This window comes from Anticarsia gemmatalis, chromosome 25 (genome assembly GCF_050436995.1).
Source record: "Anticarsia gemmatalis isolate Benzon Research Colony breed Stoneville strain chromosome 25, ilAntGemm2 primary, whole genome shotgun sequence".
Lineage (NCBI taxonomy): Eukaryota > Metazoa > Arthropoda > Insecta > Lepidoptera > Erebidae > Anticarsia > Anticarsia gemmatalis.
The window spans coordinates 5,548,355-5,568,264 of NC_134769.1; the positions used below are offsets into that span (position 1 = coordinate 5,548,355).

The following is a 19,910-nucleotide window of genomic DNA, read 5'->3' on the forward strand; positions in this document are numbered from 1 at the left end:
GGTTAATGTCCCGATATTTTGACCGAAATACATCTTTTTCTCATCTCAGAATGAATTATATCACTGTCTTCGTAAAACAAATATAGTTTCAAAATTCATTGTTTCAATTACCCAGGCGAGCCCGACGCACCTGGCAAGCCCGAGTTCAAGGACTGGAGCAAGGACCACGCGGACCTCAAGTGGGAGGCGCCCAAGAACGACGGTGGCGCGCCCATCACTGCCTACATCGTTGAGAAGAAGGATAGGGACACCGGCAAGTGGGTGAAGGCTGCTGAGGTAAATATAATAATAATAAAACACACTATTTTAAATCATGATCACCCGTTTTACTCCACCAGTCTGGTAAGAAAATAACTTGTTGAAAAATGAACCTTGAGTTGACTATTATAACGGTCAGTTTCTTTATACCTGTCTAAAGTAACAGCTAAGGCCATTGATTTCTATTTTTTTTTCTTTCAACTCGTTAAAGATCAAATTCGACTGTCATTTTTACTTTACCCCTATACTTTGGCTTTTACTTTTATTTAAGAAACTGGCCGTAAGTAGCAACTAAAAATGGGATATTCGAGGCCCATACAAATATTTGTTTAATGTGGATATCAAACCTACTTAATGCGCCAGGAACGCCAACTCACAACCCCAGGTCAATTTTAAGAGTAGAAAATATCCTTTGAAAGAAGTTATAACACATCTAAAACAAAATTCCTTTATTAGTAAAATTATACTTAGCCAAGTTTTTAATCAAATTTTCTTTATAGGTGCCCGGCAACAAGACAGAGGCTCGCGTGCCTGACCTGATCGAAGGCAAGACCTACCAGTTCAGGGTGAAGGCCGTCAACAAGGCTGGACCTGGCAAACCTTCCGTGCCGTCTGAGAACTTACTGGCTAAGGACAGGTTTGGTAAGTACATAACACTATTTATTTATTGTGTTTCTAGGTTACAAAACCCTTACTGTATGTTTGAGTTAGTGCTTATCTCAAGTTGATGAGTTGATAGAGAAGATTTGAGGACTCTACATGTTAGTAGATTTTTTCAATATTGCGTTGCTTCGTCAGTTATACAGTGTCCTTTTGAATTTGCCTTATAGCTGAAAGTGCTTGTTTAAAAAAAAATGTTCTCTGAATTAATAATTATGTGGATCTTACGTTTTTTTTTACATTTACTTACTAGTGTATTTTTTGTTTGCAGCTGCGCCAAAGATCGACCGCACAAACATGCGCGACATTACAATCAAGGCGGGACAGAACATCCGCCTCGACGTCAAGGTCAGCGGTGAACCGCCACCGACCAAGACTTGGTAAGTACACCATGATTATAAAAGCAAGATAATTATATATTATCTATATCGCTTCTGAAACATCTATTTGCTCGCAGCTCTAATCCTGTGTTATTTCTGTAGTGATTATCTTTTACTGCCGAATTTCATTTGAGGCCTGATGTCATGAAAATATATTAGACAGACTTTCAAAAACTCTTGTCAGAAGGTTACTTATTCCACATGTAAAAATCTTGCTAGGTTTTCGAATATTTCCCATAGTGTACCTTTAACCTAAAAAATAAAAATCTTCATTAATTTCCTACATTTTGGCTCCAGTAATTCTATAGCCTTATTATGTATTACCTCCTTTATAATAAACCAGTTTTTTTTTATAATTTTCATCACCGATTATGTCTCTCCTAGCTAAATTATTATAACTATAAAGTATTCATCTACGTTTTGTGTCACAGGTTCCACAACAAAGAGCGTCTGGCGACTCGCGACGACCTCTCAGTGGACGTGGAAGACTACCGCACCAAGTTGTCGGTGGTCATCGCGGCCCGCAAGCACAGCGGTACCTACGTGCTCAAGGCGGAGAACTCCAGCGGCAGAGACGAGGCCACCATACAGATCAATGTACTGGATGTGCCTGCTAAACCTGAGGGACCGTTGAAGGTGAGACTCTTTTACACTATAGTACCCCATTAATGATTTATATACCCTATCTTTTAGAAGACCGCTCTGTGCTGTGCCATTTCCCGCTATTGCGGACATGGAAATACCGATAAGGCTTAATTAAAAAATAGCAATTATTTTGGGATTTAAATGTTAGCGAAGGTGGTAAATACACCTGTGTTCGCTTTCTGTACCCATTGAATGATGGGCAGTGGGCAGTAAGAGGTTGCTACTGTAAAGAAACAAGACATGCATTAATTTTAGAATAACAAAAATATATTCCAATAATTTCACTTCCTTAATTTTTTAAAAACACATAAGCTATTTTTTATCCCGGAGTTCCCGAGGGATCGGAATTTACACGGAAAGGGTACCGACGCGGACGACGTCGCGGGCTAGTAGTTAAATAAAAGTGTTATTTTAACTCTGGTACCAAACCTAAGATGTCGCGATTAAACAGTTAAGTTTTTTTGTAAATGAAATACTAATGCTGTTTATGTTTCACAGATCTCCGACGTGCACAAAGAAGGTTGCACACTGAAATGGAACCCGCCACTAGACGACGGTGGCGCCCCCATCGACCACTACCTCGTCGAGAAGCTAGACACGGAGACTGGTCGCTGGATGCCGTGCATGAAGACCAAGGACCCCAAGGCCGAGGTGGAGAACCTCGTGCCTGGACATGAGTACAAGTTCAGGGTGTCTGCCGTCAATAATGAGGGAGTCTCCGAGCCGTTGGAGGCGGATCATTCCATCATTGCTAAGAATCCGTTCGGTGAGTAGATAAGAAAGAAATATATGTGAATATGATATTTAGCTAAGACTTAACTTTGTCAGACATCCCAATCAAATAAGTTTTGAATTTTATAAAGCGTTTCCATTGTCTTATTTAAAATATTTTTTGACATAAACTTTAGGATTACGTTATTGACATCATTTTTGATTATGATGTTATTTATTTCCAAAACACCGCTTGCGCGTTTAATTGCTACCTTGTGTACTGTAAAAATTAAAATACGCATTTGACAAATAAATGTAACAACAAATCAAGTTTACAGAAACCTATTATTTATAACACATTGTTGATGCAATATTCCTTAATTATACGCCCTAATCACATGTGATTATAGTCACTATTAAAAACATAACAATAATCAAAATCGTTTGCACCAACAGACGAGCCCGGCAAGCCCGGCACGCCTGAAGTGCTGGACTGGGACAAGGACCACGTGGACCTCAAATGGGAGAAGCCGCTGAACGACGGTGGCGCCCCCATCACTGGCTACATTATTGAGAAGAGAGAGGTTGGCTCGCCCAAGTGGGTGAAGGCTGTTGAGGTAAGATATCAATCAATCAATCAATCAGATTATGAGAGTGATATAAAGGAGACTATGCCTTCCAGTCACTTTAAACAAATATTGCGCTATTCGATAGTTTTAATAGAACTGGCCACTGTTGTCCAATAATGATAATAATTTTACATAATTCTTATCTATTTGTCTGTAGGTTGGACCTCACGACAACGAGAAGGCCACCGTGCCTAACTTGGACGAAGGCACTGAGTATGAGTTCCGCGTCAAGGCTATCAATGAAGCCGGACCTGGTGAACCTTCAGACGCCAGCAAGTCTGTCGTCTGCAAGCCCAGGAGACGTGAGTATTGCAAAATAGTTCGCTATTTAGTTAAATTTCAAAGAATATCTTCTTAGATCGATAAATAGGTTCGTTTAATTACATGTGTGTAGGCGTTATAATAATGTAAATATAATATTTACATTATTAATGTTATTAGTAATGTAAATATCTTGAAGCCGTAGACATTTTATTACAAGTTCATACATACTATAATGCAAAAAGACTTTTTCCCCGACCTAATATTTTAGATTTTAGAATGACACCTTTTAATGTCACCAACAGTTCTGTTAGTCCCCAGAAAAAGACGCTTCTATTTTTTTGTTTGAGTAAACTTTGTGGGTAATTAATCTTATTGTTAAGTCTAACCACTTTAAATTATTCCACTAGCTTAAAGAAATACAACGATACAGTATTATTAAAGGAACGGTAATACTGAAAATCACGATCAAACTAACCACTTGTTTCATATTCCAGTGGCGCCAAAGATCGATCGTCGCAACCTGCGTACGATCAAGGTGCACGAGGGCGAGCCCATCTCGCTGGACGTCAAGGTGTCGGGCGAGCCCGCGCCGGACGTCACCTGGACGCTCAACGGCAAGTCCGTCATGTCCGGCAATGGACTTAAGTGTGAGTATTACTTTTAATTGCACTTATTACTTAAATATCCCTAAAAATAAAAATCTTTGGTACAAAATTGCGAAACAATGATCTTGTTCATTACTTGGTGCAAAAAGACACGGAATTTTTATACAATAAGCGTGCGATTTTAGAATAAAACAAAAGTAAAACTGTGTGTGAAAGGACTAGCTTTTTCTGTTGATTGAATTAAACTTCTGGAAAAATATTTAGGAAATTAAAATAAAGTGTAGAGATCAATTCAATTCTTGCTAGGTAATCCACCCGTGTTCAAGAATATATTAGATATTAGATACTTTGTGACATCCGAAGATTTTCAATTTCAATAAATAAACATTACATTAAAGTTACATTTTAAAAGGAAAAGTCATGAAATATTTAGATAGTACAATAAATATTGACTATTTGTTTCAGTGGTCGATGTGCCGTACTTGAGCAAGTACCAGCACTCGAGCCCGCGCCGCAAGGACTCCGGCACTTATAAGATTCAGGCCGTCAACAAGTACGGACAGGACACTGCCGAGCTGGAGATTATTGTTACATGTAAGTTATTAGTTTACTTTATAACTGACTTATAAATGCCATTGGTAGGACGGAGGAGACATAGGAAAAGTTATAGCTCCATAATTATGTAGTTTTATGTACTTAAAGTTTAAAATGTAGAGATAGATGTCAAATTTTACAGTAAAAAGGATTTTTGACTATATTTTATGTCTATAATATAGCGTCTATAATAAAAAAAATCTTAGTGGTCGAGAGTTATTTCATTATATGCCGCAAATCTAAGGTTTGAAGCGTCTTGGACTCTAATAATGTGAATCTTAAGTTATTTTTTAAAGTGGGAATAGAATCTAGTTAACAGTCGACGTTATCTATCTATCTACTTAGGAAAACATTATAGATTATGCAGTACTCCCAACGAATTGTTACGTTTATTATAAACTTTATCTTAATTTCCAGCCAAACCCGACAAACCGGAGGGTCCCCTGGAAGTGTCGGACATACACAAGGACGGCTGCAAGCTGACGTGGAAGCGGCCCAAGGACGACGGCGGCGAGCCCATCGACGCCTACCTCGTGGAGAAGTACGACACCGAGACCGGCACCTGGCTGCCGGTCGGCAAGACGCACGGCAATGTGCCGGAGATGGAGGTAAATAAATTTATAAAAAAATTGTTTTTGAAAACACCCTGTAGTTACGTTCACAATATAGTTTTTTGATAAATACTCATAAATACATATAATGGTTAAAAACTTTAATTACCAAATCCTGTGGGTTAATAAGTCCGTCGCAGTTCTGAAAATAATACATTCGTTAATTTTAGTACATAGTACTTAAACGTTGTAAAAAAGAGCTGCTGCTAGTCTTACCTGGTAAATAAATAAAACAAGTACAAAATATTAGTTAAAATATGCTTACCTTGAAAAAGTCAGTTAAAATATATAATGAACAATGGCGAGTTATATTTACAACAAATTATGTTTTTCTTGTATCAGGTTGATGGTCTGATCCCTGGACACGAGTACAAGTTCCGTGTGAAGGCGATCAACAAGGAGGGCGAGTCTGAGCCGCTCGAGACATTCGGCTCCATCATCGCCAAGGATCCTTACAGTAAGTACTAAAAATATAAATATAGCTATTTTGTCATTGTCGAAGAATGGTATGTAGAAATTTTTAATCGTTATAAAAATAATTTTGTTCTGATGGTCTAATCACTAAAAAAGAGGAATCTCTGACCATGTTTCTAAACACGATTTGAAGAATAATTTTGACGCTTCATAGGTGCGTCCGGTTGAATTTAAACAAATTATAACGTTCCTGAAAATGCAATTGATGTAATTTTTCTCATCCTACTACTCGTTTTTAATTGTTCAGATCTGCTGTAAAATCTTGCATAAAGCAAACAGAAGACAAGTCTATATTTTGCTACAATCAATAATAACCTACAATGTCCCCTTGCAGCCGTGCCCGACGCGCCCGGCACGCCAGTCCCAGACGACTGGTCGGCGAGCCACGTGGACCTCAAGTGGGAGGCGCCGCTGTCGGACGGCGGCTCGCCCATCATCGGCTACATCGTGGAGAAGAAGGACAAGTACAGCCCGCTCTGGGAGAAGGCTGTGGAGACACACACGCCCACGCCTACTGCTACTGTCAATGGGTAAGAGTTTTAGTTTATACTAAACTTATCTCGAATATTTCAAAAATATACTCGCCATTAGTTGAGTAAAATGTTATAAAAGTTATAGTATAATATGCTAGTTTTAAACTCTATCATAACACTCTTAGTTGTATTTTATTATAACGGATGAAATTATAACAGTTCTTAGTCCTGAATATCAAAAAATCTCCAAGCTTTTCATGTCAAAAACTGAAACGTTTTATGTGTTGCGACACAAAAATAAATAAAAACGAAATAGAAGCGGCATACAGGCATAATGTAGAAGTGCATGGCTTACTGTTGTGTCCCACGCTGATGTATTCCTAAAAAGAGAAACCTTACAAAAAACTAACCTATAAAATTATCTTCCAGTTTAATCGAAGGCAACGAGTACCAGTTCCGCGTGATCGCGATCAACAAAGCCGGCCAGTCGAAGCCGTCGGATGCCAGCAAGAACTTCCTGGCCAAGCCGCGCTTCCTGGCTCCGAAGATCGACCGCAGACACCTGCGCGATGTCACGCTGTCCGCCGGATCTACGCTCAAGATGGAAGCCGCCATCACTGGCGAGCCTGCACCGGCTGTGGAATGGAGGTAGATTATAATACTACTTATATACTTACTTATCTACTTTATTTTTGAATTTCAAAGCTACGAAGAGAGCTATAAATATGTAGTCTTATTGTTTATAGACACAAATAATGCTAAGGCATTCTGATCTTACTGCTGATCGATCTAGCTAGAATAATAATTATAGCTAGAATATTGAAAACGTGTCATGGCGCGGCTTGATAATATATTGTAATTGTAATATATGTCGCCAATGGCGTTTACACATAACTCGCGTACTAAGTTTGTGATACGGAGACGATAGTACTCTTGGCAATGATAATTCTAATGACATTCAAATCTTACTACTAGCTGTAATCTTATACAAAAAACACAATTTTAATTTTATGATAGCTTGCAAAAGTTTACAATTTATACTAATACTAAACATCATCATTTTACTCCGTCATTTCTATTTAAAACAGAAGTTACTCACGAACTTTACTTACAAATCAATTTCCCCTCAGATACCAGAACATGCCGCTCCGTCCATCAAAGGCAGTCACCATCGACAGTCCGGAGTACTTCACGAAGCTGGTGATCCGCCCGGTGCGCCGGGACGACTCCGGCGAGTACACCGTGACGGCGGTCAACTCCAGCGGCAAGGACACTGTCACCATCAATGTGCTGGTCACTGATAAGCCGGCTAAACCTGAGGGACCGCTGCAGGTATGTAAAATAATTAATACTATCTAGAGTACTACAAAGATTAAATCTAAATTGTGAAAGAGATTGTTATAAGATTAACTTAACTTTATAAAATGACGCCTTTTCCCAATAATAAATTAAATAAATAAATAAATTTAACCCATTAATGTCCCACTGCTGGGCAAGGGTCTTCTCCCGTAATGAGGGAGGGGTTAGGCCTTGAGTCCACCACGCTGGCCAAGTGCGGGTTGGGTACTTTGCATGCCCTCAATAAATGTTTTTTAAACAAATTTTAGGCATGCAAGGCAATAACGTCAAATTCAACTAACAGCCTTTAAGATTTTTTGATGACTCAAAAGTATTAGAAATATCGTACCTGCTCTGTTCATAAGAATGTCCTCGATAATAATATTTTGTCATCATTTATCTATTTTTATTTTATCGCTAGTTTTTTAGACCACTAAATAGTTAGCGGTAAAAAATTGCATTTGAATACAATTTGTAACATAATCTAACGTCCCAATTCTCTGTTGTTTAGATTTCGGACGTGCACAAAGAGGGTGCGACCCTCAAGTGGAAGCGTCCCAAGGACGACGGCGGAGCGCCCATCGAGTACTACCAGGTGGACAAGCTGGACACAGAGACTGGCTGCTGGGTGCCGTGCGCACGGTCTGATGAGCCTAGTGAGTAGAAGCGACTATATTTTACAATTTACGATTATATTCTAGTATAGTGTTAATAATGAGATGAACTACCTGACGGACAATTTTATATACTTTGCTGAATTTGTTTTTGTACTATTTACAACTAAGTAGCTATAAGCCAATTTTGTTTGAAAAGCTGAACAACGCCCCTCTGTTTTTCAAGTAATTTTAGGCGGTCGGTAGTTCATGCCAAATGTAGAAAATCAATTTATTTGTCACAATGGCAAATTACTTAAAAAAAACACAACTATAGTTTTGTTTACATATATAAAAAACATGCTTTCTTCCCATAGGGGTCGAAACGACCAGAAAACGCCACTTAGTCCGATCTTTAAAAATTTTAGTTTATTGGAAACTAAATCATAACAATTATGGCGCACAAAAAATTAACAAAACGTTTTACTAAAATGTATTTTTTTTTTCACTTTCCAGAGTGCGATGTGACTGGTTTGACTCCCGGCAAAGAGTACAGGTTCCGCGTGTCCGCCGTGAACTCGGAGGGCGAGTCTGAGCCACTCACTTCTGAAGAGTCCATCATCGCCAAGAATCCCTTCGACGAGCCTGGTAAGAATTATTTATATAATAACTTAACATAATATAAAAATATTAAAATAATTCATGAGTTTACAAGATCCAATGCAACAATAGTTCGCTTTCGGTTATATCTCATACTAGATACATTCTTATACTTCAGAAATGAATGATACTGTCTTATTGAGATTGGAAAATAGGTATTGACATAAAGAAACCAAAAATATGAATAGTTTTCATACTCATCATAAAGTTTCACTCAAAACGACTTTCATTACAAATAAAAATAAATCTCAAAAAAAAAATAGTTTCGAAAAGTCACAAAATTAGCTATTGTTCTCTCTCTCTCTCTCTCTCTCTTCTGGTAGTGTGGCCAGCCTTCCTGATCTTTCTCCTCCACCTTTTTGCTTTACAATTTCCCATATAGTTTTCAAAATTCCCTATTGTACAAAGTACAATAATCAAACCATTTTCTTTCCGCAGGTGCGCCAGGCACGCCGAGCGTGACGGACTGGGACAAGGACCACGTGGACCTCAAGTGGACCCCGCCCCGCGAGGACGGCGGCGCGCCCATCGAGGGGTACATCGTGGAGAAGAAGGACAAGTTCGGCAACTGGGAGAAGGCGCTCGAAGTGCCGGCCGATAAGACCAACTGCACTGTACCTGACCTTATTGAAGGACAGACTTATGAGTTCAGGTAACGTGGAACTTTTATAAAACAAATGACTCATTCAAAAAATAATCATTTTAGTATATTAGATCATCCAATGTTCGCAGCTTGGCCAGCAGTAATTTCATATATTATTATTATCGAAGGTCTCATAAAATGTTTCAAATTTCATCTGAAACCGGTTCAGTATTTTAGCCATAAAAGCGTAACACACAGACGGACAGACAGACTTTTGCATTAATATCAGTATAGACTAGCAAATTGTATATCTTGATGTTGTGAAAACTGATAAATCAATTATTGTTGAACAAAATCATTTTATTTTACTCTTGCTTCTACATACAAAAATCCCTTAAAAAAACTCATTACAATTTCACTTATGACTATTACTCTGACATCATTTGCCTTAAATTAGTCCACTCTTCATCCCTGCTTTATCTAATTTTCTTGTTTCTCTTTACCCAGGGTCCGCGCAGTAAACAAGGCGGGTCCAGGTGAGCCTAGCGACAGCACACACCCGATCGTGGCCAAGCCCAGGAACCTGGCGCCCAAGATCGACAGGACCAACCTCATCGATATCAAGATCAAGGTCGGACAGAAGTTCGGATTCGATGTCAAGGTGAGGCATTATTATGGTATTATAGTTTATAGTCTATTAATTTATCTAGTGCTACTATAGGTATGTAACGTTAAGTGGTATATTGAAACTATTTCTAATAACATTGCTCTTTGATTAATCTTTTTAAAAAGCCGATTTTTTATTTTTCCTATACAATTTTATTTATTCAAAACTGAATAATAACTTTTAATTGCATAATAGTATAATTTAATTATTTAAAGAAAAAATATGACGATTTGGCATATTTTGCATAACCGTTTACCCGCAAAATGTCAAACTAATTAATCGAAAAATTGTCATAATAAAAAATTCATTATCTGTTGACTCTACGACAATAATTAACAATAAACTTTATTTTGTTTTTACGCTAACTTGGATTTAAACCAAAATGGTAAGAACTAACACTCAAGCCTTTACTATCAAAACTTATCAACCTATATTAATAACAACCTTTCCTCAGGTTACCGGTGAACCCATGCCAGAAACCAAATGGTTCCTCGCCAAGAAGGAAGTCAAGACTGGCGGTGACGTCAAAGTACAGCACTCTGACTACAACACTAAGTTGAACTGCAAGACGGCGAGGAGGGCCGACAGCGGTAGATACACTATCACGGCTGAGAACACCAACGGCAAGGATGTGGCCGAGGTTGAGGTCATCGTGCTCGATGTGCCTAGCCCGCCTGGAGGACCTCTTAAGGTTTGTAGCCTATATTTGAATATTCAGTTATTTTTAGGGTAATAGATTGGAAACTGATTATTGGTTTTGTAATTTAAAAGAAAATTCCACAGATTTTTTAACTTATCTCTTTGAAGGTATAATAAGTTTTAGAAGAGAAATGAAGACCTTTTTGACGTTAAGGTTAATTCATTTGTCATGTTATTCAGTATTAAAATGTCTCGTACTCTTCCAAAAGTACAGATAAACTTAAAATTTTAGATATAGTATACAATTAAATTCTGCTTTTCGCATTATAAATGACGTATATTCCCAAAAAAAAAATTGATAGCAGCTATTTTAGTTTTCATTGCGTTTTAGTGTCAAGTCCTTTCAATAAAACTACTCCTTTAAAAGTTCCATATACTCATTTGTTAATTCTACCCTAGGTATCAGACGTCCACGCCAACGGTGCCAAGTTATCGTGGAACCCGCCCGCCGACGACGGCGGCCAGCCTATCGACAAGTACATCGTGGAGCGCATGGACGAGGCCACCGGCCGCTGGGTCACCGCCGGCGAGACCGACGGGCCCAAGACCAGCCTCGCCGTAGACGGACTTACTCCTGGACATAAATACAAGTTCAGAGTCAGGGCCGTTAATAGGTAAGTCGACATTTTTATAAGCTTGTTATAGAACTTTAAAAAATATTTCCAACTTGTAGATTTTTGTTATAATGTTGGATGGTTAGATAAAAATAAAGTAAGTCTTTGTTGCTATTAAAACTATACTATGATGATGGTAATGAAAAGTAGTGGTATGAAATATACTGATTAAAAATTATGGTTTAACTGAATGCCTAAAACAAAATGTTAAATACATAAATGATGTGGAATGATATTAATTATCCCCTTTTCTCTTCCACAGGCAAGGCAAGTCCGAGCCTCTTACCACACCACACGCGACCGAAGCGAAGAATCCGTTCGACGTCGCCGGCAAGCCTGGAACACCAAAGATCAAGGACTTCGACAGGGACTTCGTCGAGCTTGAATGGACCAGACCAGAGACCGATGGTGGAGCACCCATCACCGGCTACGTCATTGAGAAGAAGGACCGTTTCGCTCCCGACTGGGAAGAATGCGCCACAGTCGAGGGTGACGTCACTACCGGCAAAGTACCCGACCTTATCGAAGGAAACACCTACGAGTTCCGCGTCCGAGCTATCAACAAAGCAGGCAAGGGCGAGCCCAGCGATGGCACCGGCCCACACCTCGCGAGACCAAAGAACTTGGCTCCCAAGATCGACAGGAACTTCATGTTCGACATCAAGATCAAGGTTGGACAGAACTTCGACCTGGACGTGCCGGTCGCTGGTGAACCTACTCCGACCAAGGAATGGTTCCACAATGATAACCTCGTCATGAACAACGACAGATTCAAGGTTGTATCAGACACACACAGCACTAAGATTCGTGTTATTGATGCCAAGAGAGGAGACTCCGGTACTTACACTCTTAAGGCTAGGAACATCAACGGAACAGACTCAGCGACGGTCAAGATCACTGTCATGGATGTACCTCTGCCGCCTGAAGGTCCTCTGCGTGCTGATGACATCACCAAGTCTGGCTGTACACTTCGCTGGAAGCCACCCAAGGATGACGGTGGTTGCGAAATCACTCACTACGTCGTCGAAAAGATGGACCAGGAGAATATGAGATGGATCCCGGCTGGAGAAGTCCAAGCCTGCAGCATCAGGATCGACCATTTGATCGAAGGACACGATTACAACTTCCGTGTGAAAGCTGTGAACAAACATGGAGAGTCGACTCCTCTGACTGGCCACGAGCCAATCACAGCCAAGGATCCTTACGGTACACCAGACAAACCTGGCACACCTGTTGTCAAGGACTGGGACAAGGACCATATGGACATCGAATGGGTTCCACCTAAGAAGGATGGTGGATCTCCTATCACTGGATACATTATTGAGGCTAAGAAGAAGTACGGACCTTGGGAGGTAGCTGCTACCGTCCCTGGTAACCAGACCAAAGCCACAGTACCTGGCCTGACCGAAGGCGAAGAGTACGAGTTCAGGGTCATTGCGGTCAACAAGGCTGGCAATGGAGAACCTAGCGACGCTTCCACACCACAAGTGGCTAAGGCCAGGTTCTGCGCACCACACTTCGACAAAACGCTCTTGGCTGACAAGACTGTCAAGGCTGGACAGAGAATACAATACGAAATACCCATGGAAGCTTCACCGAAGCCTACAGTGGAATGGCAGATCAACGGAAAGGTGGTACACCCATCTGACAGGATTGAAATCCAGATTTTGCACAACAGGGTCATTTTAGACATTCCATTCTCCGTCAGAGCCGATGGAGGCGTTTACAAACTTACCCTGAAGAATGACCTTGGAGTCTGCTCAGCATCAGCTCAAGTCACTGTATTAGACAAGCCTTCCAGGCCTGAGAAGCCTTTGGTTGTATCTGACGTTACCAAGGAGTCATGCTCGTTGTCATGGAAGGTACCATTGGACGATGGTGGATCACCAATTCTCCACTACGTTATTGAGAAGATGGACCTGTCCCGTGGTACATGGGCGGATGCTGGCATGAGCACATACTTGTCTCACAACGTGACAAGGCTGATCCACATGAAGGAATACCTGTTCAGGGTCAGTGCTGTGAATGCCATCGGACAATCAGAGCCATTGGAGCTTGACCGTGCTATTGTCGCGAAGAACGAATTTGATGAGCCTTCAGCTCCTGGCAAGCCTAAGGCTACCGACTGGAGCAAGAACCACGTTGACTTGGAATGGGAGAAACCCAAGTCAGATGGTGGAGCACCCATCACTGGCTACATTGTACAGAAGAAGGAGAAGGGCAGCCCGTACTGGGTGAATGCTGCCCACGTGCCTGCAGGCAAGACCAAGGCTACAGTACCAGACCTTACTGAAGGTCAGGACTATGAGTTCCGCGTCATCGCTGTAAACCAAGCTGGACAGTCGGAGCCTAGCGAGCCTTCTGACGTCATCACGGCCAAGGACCGCTTCGTTGCGCCTAAGATCCTCACTCCTCTTAAGGAGGTGCGCATCAAGGCTGGTCTCATCTTCCACATCGACATCGACTTTATTGGAGAGCCTATTCCTGAGGTCACATGGACTTTGGACGGCAAGCCTGTCCTGGCCAACGAAAGGACAACAGTCACGTCTGTCGGACACCATACTATTGTCCACACAGTTAACTGCAAGAGGTCAGACGCTGGCAAATACAACTTGAAACTGAAGAACGACTCAGGTACTGATGAAGGTAGTTTCGAGGTGATTGTTCTGGATGTGCCCGCACCTCCGGAACCACCGTTCACATACGAGGAGATCACTGCACAGTCCGTCACACTGTCCTGGAAACCACCCAAGGACAATGGCGGCAGCGAGCTGACTGCTTACGTCATTGAGAAGAGAGATCTTACTCACGGAGGCGGCTGGGTACCAGCTGTCACATACATCAACCCGAAATACAACCACGCTACAGTACCCAGGTTGACTGAAGGTACCAAATACGAATTCAGAGTATTCGCTGAGAATCTGCAAGGACGCTCAGAACCTCTGGTCACTGACAAGCCTATTGTGGCCAAGAACCAGTACACAGTACCTGGCAAGCCTGGCAAGCCAGAGCTGGTGTCCGCAGACAAGGACCACATTAAGATTAGATGGTCTTCACCTATCTCCAATGGAGGATCAAACATCCTTGGATACGACGTCGAGAGGAGAGATAAGGCTACTGGCCGCTGGATCAAACTGAACAAGGACCCGGTCAAGTTCAGCGAATACAACGATGACAGGGTACAGGAAGGTCACCAGTACGAATACAGAGTATCGGCGGTTAATGCTGCCGGACCTGGCCAGCCTTCCGACCCATCAAACGTCTTCATCGCCAAGCCAATGAAGGAGAAGCCCAAGCTCAACTTGGACCACCTCATCGGCAAGAAGATCAAGGTTCGCGCCGGAGAACCCATCAATATCAACATTCCAATTTCTGGAGCACCTACTCCAACTATCTCCTGGACCAAGGGATCAGTACCGTTGGTACACTCGCACAGAATGTCTGCTGAGACCAAGAACGATGAGACCAAACTGTCCATTGAGAAGTCTGTCAGGGAGGATGCTGGCAAATACACTATCACAGCATCCAACGCACACGGCAAGGACTCTGCTGACATCGAGGTCATCGTTGTTGACAAGCCTGGAGTGCCTAAAGGACCTCTGCTTTGCCAACCTGTCACTCATGACGCTGTCAGCCTCAGCTGGCAGCCACCAACTGACGACGGTGGTTCAGAGATCACTGGATACGTCGTCGAGGTCTCTGAGTTTGGAGTCAACGACTGGAGAACTGTCGCTGGCTTCTGTCCTAAATGCTCGTTTACTGTCAAGAACCTCACTGAAGGCAAGAAATACGTCTTCAGGGTACGTGCTGAGAATCTGTACGGAGTATCAGACCCATTGGAGAGCAAGCCTATTGTGGCCAAGTCACCATTCGACCCACCAGATGCGCCAGACACGCCCAAGATTACCGGATACAGCTCCAACAGCTGCTCACTGGAATGGCAGCCGCCAGCGAACTGTGGAGGCAAGCCTATCACTGGATACATTGTTGAAAAGAGAGAACGCGGAGGCGAATGGGTCAGGGCTAACAACTACCCCACGCCTAACACGTGCTACACAGTATCTGACCTTCGTGAAGGTAACAAGTACGAGTTCCGCGTCATCGCTGTCAACGAAGCCGGACCCGGCAAGCCCAGCAAGCCGACCGAGCCTATCACAGCTGAGACTCAACGTCTTAAGCCTAGCGCGCCTGAAGCACCTAAACCAGACAGAGTATCGAAGGACTCCGTCACACTATCCTGGAGGCCACCGAAGAGCGATGGTGGCTCCAAGATCAAAGGCTACATCATCCAACAGAAGGGCAAGGGCGACAAGGACTGGAAGGACGTCAATGATGTACCTATCCCGAGCCTTATTCACACTGTACCTAAGCTCACTGAAGGCGCTGAATACCAGTTCAGGATCATCGCAGTCAACGATGTTGGCAGGTCAGATCCTAGCAAGCCAACTAGCGACATCACTATCGCTGAACAGCCGAACAAACCATGCATGGACCTTGGCGGAGTCAGGGACATCACAGTGCGCGCTGGAGAGGACTTCTCCATTCACGTGCCATACACTGGCTTCCCGCAACCAACAGCTCAATGGTTCGCCGACGACAACTTGCTTGATGTTGAAGGTGACTCGAGAATATTCCAGAAGATCACACCAGAGTCTGCTTCTCTTGTGGTCAAGAACGCCAAGAGGTCAGACGGTGGACAATACCGCCTGCAGCTGCGCAATCCATCTGGATACGACACAGCTACTATTAACGTTCGCGTACTGGACAGGCCAGCTAAGCCTGAGAACCTCCGCGCTGATGAGTTCGAGGGTGAAGCTCTTACATTGTACTGGAACCCACCGAAAGACAACGGTGGCGGTGAGATCACCAACTACGTCGTCGAAAGACGTGAAGCCAGGTCTGCCAACTGGACCAAGGTATCTGGCTACGTTACAACACCGTTCTTACGCGTGAAGAACTTGGCTGTCGGCAGGGATTATGAGTTCAGGGTCATGGCTGAGAACCAATACGGTCAATCTGACCCAGCGCAGACAACGGAGCCTATTAAGGCGAGACATCCGTTCGATCCTCCTGGCCCGCCTGGAGCACCAAGGTCTGTGGAGACCACAGAATCGTCTATTACAATTACCTGGACGAAGCCACGTCACGACGGCGGCTCGCCAATCACTGGCTACGTCGTTGAAAAGAGGCTGATCACTGAAGATAAGTGGACGAAGGCGTCTCACGCTCATATTCCTGACACGACATACAAGGTGACTGGATTGATCGAGAACCACGAGTATGAGTTCCGTGTGGCGGCTATCAACGCTGCTGGACAGGGAGGCTGGTCAGCCAGCTCTGATGCCATCAGGGCTCGTGCGCCGCCCAACAGCCCGAAGATCACCTCGGACCTCAGCCTCAGGGATATCACCGTTATTGCTGGAGAGGAGATCAAGATCACTGTACCCTTCACTGGCAACCCGAGGCCGAAGGTGAGTTACCCACATTTTTATTTCACCTTGATTTGAAATTTTTCACTATGGATGGTCATAAACAAAATATTTGTAGAGTAATAAATGCTTGCATGATAGCGCTTATAAAATCTTAATAAGTGGTCAAAACTTAGACTGATTCGGATATCTTAAACCATCTCAAACCCAAATAATACTTGTATCCGAAACCTAGTGCATTTAAAACCGTAACGATTTATCTTAGTCATAGGAATTAAGACTTCTTGAACATGATTAAAATAGATTTCATTCTTCTAACTTTTCATTATCTTACTATATATATTTTACCTCGTTCCCCAGGTATCATGGATAGTGAACAACGACGAGGTATTCCCGGACAACCGCATCAGGTTCGTGACGTCAGACGTGGACACCGTGTTCCACAACTCCAGTGCCAAGCGCTCAGACACAGGCTCTTACACCATACAGCTGGTCAACAGCGAGGGCTCGGATAGCGCTACTTGCAGAGTAAGTAGTACTTTAAACTTTAGAAAATATTTACGAAGGAAAAAATCTTATTTCTATAATCTTGGTTGATATTTGAAAACTCTGGAATGTTATAAAAAATTTAATGGTTGTATCGTAAATTGTATACGTAAATATATTGCTCGGATAGATCGTTTAAGTTTTTTACAATAGATTTTGAACAGATGTTTCAATTTTGAAACTATACCTATTATTTCTCTAGTTCTGTTATTACACCACTTTTACTCATGCGTAAAATTATAAGGGATAAACGAAGGTTTATCTTTATAGTTACCATTAAAACAAATAAATCTTTCACTCAGAATACGACTTAATTTTTCCCAAAACTTTGACATTAAATACCCTCGTCTGTAGCTAAGCATAATGATATTAATCTAACCCCCTTTTGTACCTATATGCTATATTAATCTAACAATATGTTGTCCCCCAGGTGCTGGTAGTAGACCGTCCAAGCCCGCCGCAAGGTCCGATGGACGCGTACGACATCACGCCGGACACGTGCACGCTGTCGTGGAAGTCGCCGCTTGACGACGGCGGCTCACCCATCACTAACTATGTCGTTGAGAAGATGGATAACAGTGGCGTAAGTAGTCCTAAGAACTATTTTAAAAATACTACTGTAGAACATGGTGCTTTGAAATGAAACCAGCTATAAAAGTAGTTGTTATAGTTTAAAGAAAATTGTTTATAACGGGTCGCAGGATACTATAATACATTCTGAATACTATATTGCTTAAACAATAAACTTTACGATTTTTTTATAATTTTTGATTGACAACATTCCGAAAACGAAAAAACGGGGTATGAAATGCCATAGTTAACTCTATGTATTACTTATTCTGTAACCGCATTTTAAAATATACCATTTCATGGTAAAGTTAAGGATATTATAATTTCAATTTTTTTAGTGTTGGTTATAACAATCAATATTTTCGCGTAAAAAATCTGGTTTTCTTCAACATCAATATGTTATATGAAGTATATTTAACTTAATAATCTATGTTATTTTCAGGTATGGGTGAAGATATCATCATTCGTACGCAACTGCCACTACAACGTGATGGGTCTGGAACCGAACCGCAAGTACACGTTCCGCGTGCGCGCTGAGAACCAGTACGGCGTGTCCGATCCGTTGACCATGGACGATTCTATCACTGCCAAGGTATTTACACCATACCATTCAACGACTAATTAGTTTATATTAAAAATATAAATTGAAGAAAATAAGGCATGTATACGTGTCATTACATAAGCAGCATACATTTAAAAAATCTAAAAGATTTTAGTATATTTAATTAAAATGTTCGTTTACAATATTCAGCAATTTGATAGCAACTAAAATGCAATACCAAATCTGATTTTAGTCATGACACTTCAATCATAAGCTCATAGTTACTGGGATTTACATCACTAAAACTAGAACTACATAAATCTAGCCGCATAATAAACATGCATTAAATTTTAAAAAAATTACGAAAGGAGAACTGAACATTGATAGATTTTCTAGAAAGAGATGATTCTCTTTTTAGAAAATCTATAAATTTTCGCAAGTTATCTGTTTTTAACCATCATTTTTGCAAGTAGTTTCCACTGCACCAATACATTTTTACTCATCTTTTCTTCCATTCCATAGTTCCCATTCACAATCCCGGACCCGCCGGGCATGCCTCGCGTGACGGACTGGGACGGCTCGACCGCCACGCTCATCTGGGACCGGCCGCGGTCAGACGGCGGCGCCCGCATCCAGGGATACAAGCTGGAGTTCAGAGACGTCCAGGACGGAGTCTGGAACAGCGCCGATTATCTTGTCAAGGAGTGTACTTACCAGGTGAGAATCAAATTTAATATAAAGTATAAAAAAGAAAATATACGCATTCCTTAATATTAAAGTTATTAGAAGGCTTATATATATAAAAAAGTAAAATATTGTACATAAGCGGTTAATAATTGAAATAATAACAGTTTAGTCTATTTAGCAAACTGCTTTCGAAATTTTTTGTAACATTTTTAAGCATGCTAATAGTGGCCATATGATGATGACTGATCTTTGAAAATAACCGAAATCATATGATATTTTAATTTGGTGGACAATATTGAACTAGTACGTTTCATAATAGTTACTAAGCTTAACTCTAACATCAACAATAATATACATCATAAATCTATTCCATTACTTTGTATTTTGCCACATTTTCACCATTTATCTATGTCCCCCAGGCATACAACCTGGAAGCGGGCCACGAGTACGAGTTCCGCGTGCGCGCCAAGAACGCGGCGGGCTGGAGCAAGTACTCGGCCAGCTCGCAGCGCTTCAAGGTGCGCGCGCGCAGCCAGCCGCCCGCGCCGCCCCGCGCCCCGCGCGTGCTGCGCGTGGGCAAGAACTACGTCGACCTGTCCTGGGACCCGCCCGCGAGCGACGGCGGTGAGATTACCACTTTATATTTTATTATTGTACTGTCCAATTTTTCTGCTGTGAA

The 19,910-nt window shown here is 41.9% G+C and overlaps 1 protein-coding gene across 1 annotated transcript in view; it reads left to right on the top strand.

Annotated features, from left to right (window-relative positions):
- Window positions 1-19,910, top strand: part of bt (projectin protein bent) — a 126,355-nt gene that overhangs the window by 83,112 nt on the left and 23,333 nt on the right. The window contains exons 111-136 of the mRNA XM_076130848.1: window positions 116-276; window positions 759-900; window positions 1,190-1,298; window positions 1,730-1,934; window positions 2,442-2,709; window positions 3,111-3,271; window positions 3,441-3,585; window positions 4,042-4,194; window positions 4,618-4,746; window positions 5,164-5,354; window positions 5,700-5,814; window positions 6,166-6,361; window positions 6,734-6,952; window positions 7,435-7,636; window positions 8,154-8,298; window positions 8,752-8,883; window positions 9,334-9,547; window positions 9,986-10,139; window positions 10,600-10,836; window positions 11,244-11,458; window positions 11,721-16,929; window positions 17,248-17,415; window positions 17,864-18,016; window positions 18,446-18,595; window positions 19,067-19,261; window positions 19,651-19,855. Coding sequence (XP_075986963.1) covers window positions 116-276; window positions 759-900; window positions 1,190-1,298; window positions 1,730-1,934; window positions 2,442-2,709; window positions 3,111-3,271; window positions 3,441-3,585; window positions 4,042-4,194; window positions 4,618-4,746; window positions 5,164-5,354; window positions 5,700-5,814; window positions 6,166-6,361; window positions 6,734-6,952; window positions 7,435-7,636; window positions 8,154-8,298; window positions 8,752-8,883; window positions 9,334-9,547; window positions 9,986-10,139; window positions 10,600-10,836; window positions 11,244-11,458; window positions 11,721-16,929; window positions 17,248-17,415; window positions 17,864-18,016; window positions 18,446-18,595; window positions 19,067-19,261; window positions 19,651-19,855 — 9,573 coding nt within the window. The remainder of the gene's footprint in view (window positions 1-115; window positions 277-758; window positions 901-1,189; window positions 1,299-1,729; window positions 1,935-2,441; window positions 2,710-3,110; window positions 3,272-3,440; window positions 3,586-4,041; window positions 4,195-4,617; window positions 4,747-5,163; window positions 5,355-5,699; window positions 5,815-6,165; window positions 6,362-6,733; window positions 6,953-7,434; window positions 7,637-8,153; window positions 8,299-8,751; window positions 8,884-9,333; window positions 9,548-9,985; window positions 10,140-10,599; window positions 10,837-11,243; window positions 11,459-11,720; window positions 16,930-17,247; window positions 17,416-17,863; window positions 18,017-18,445; window positions 18,596-19,066; window positions 19,262-19,650; window positions 19,856-19,910) is intronic.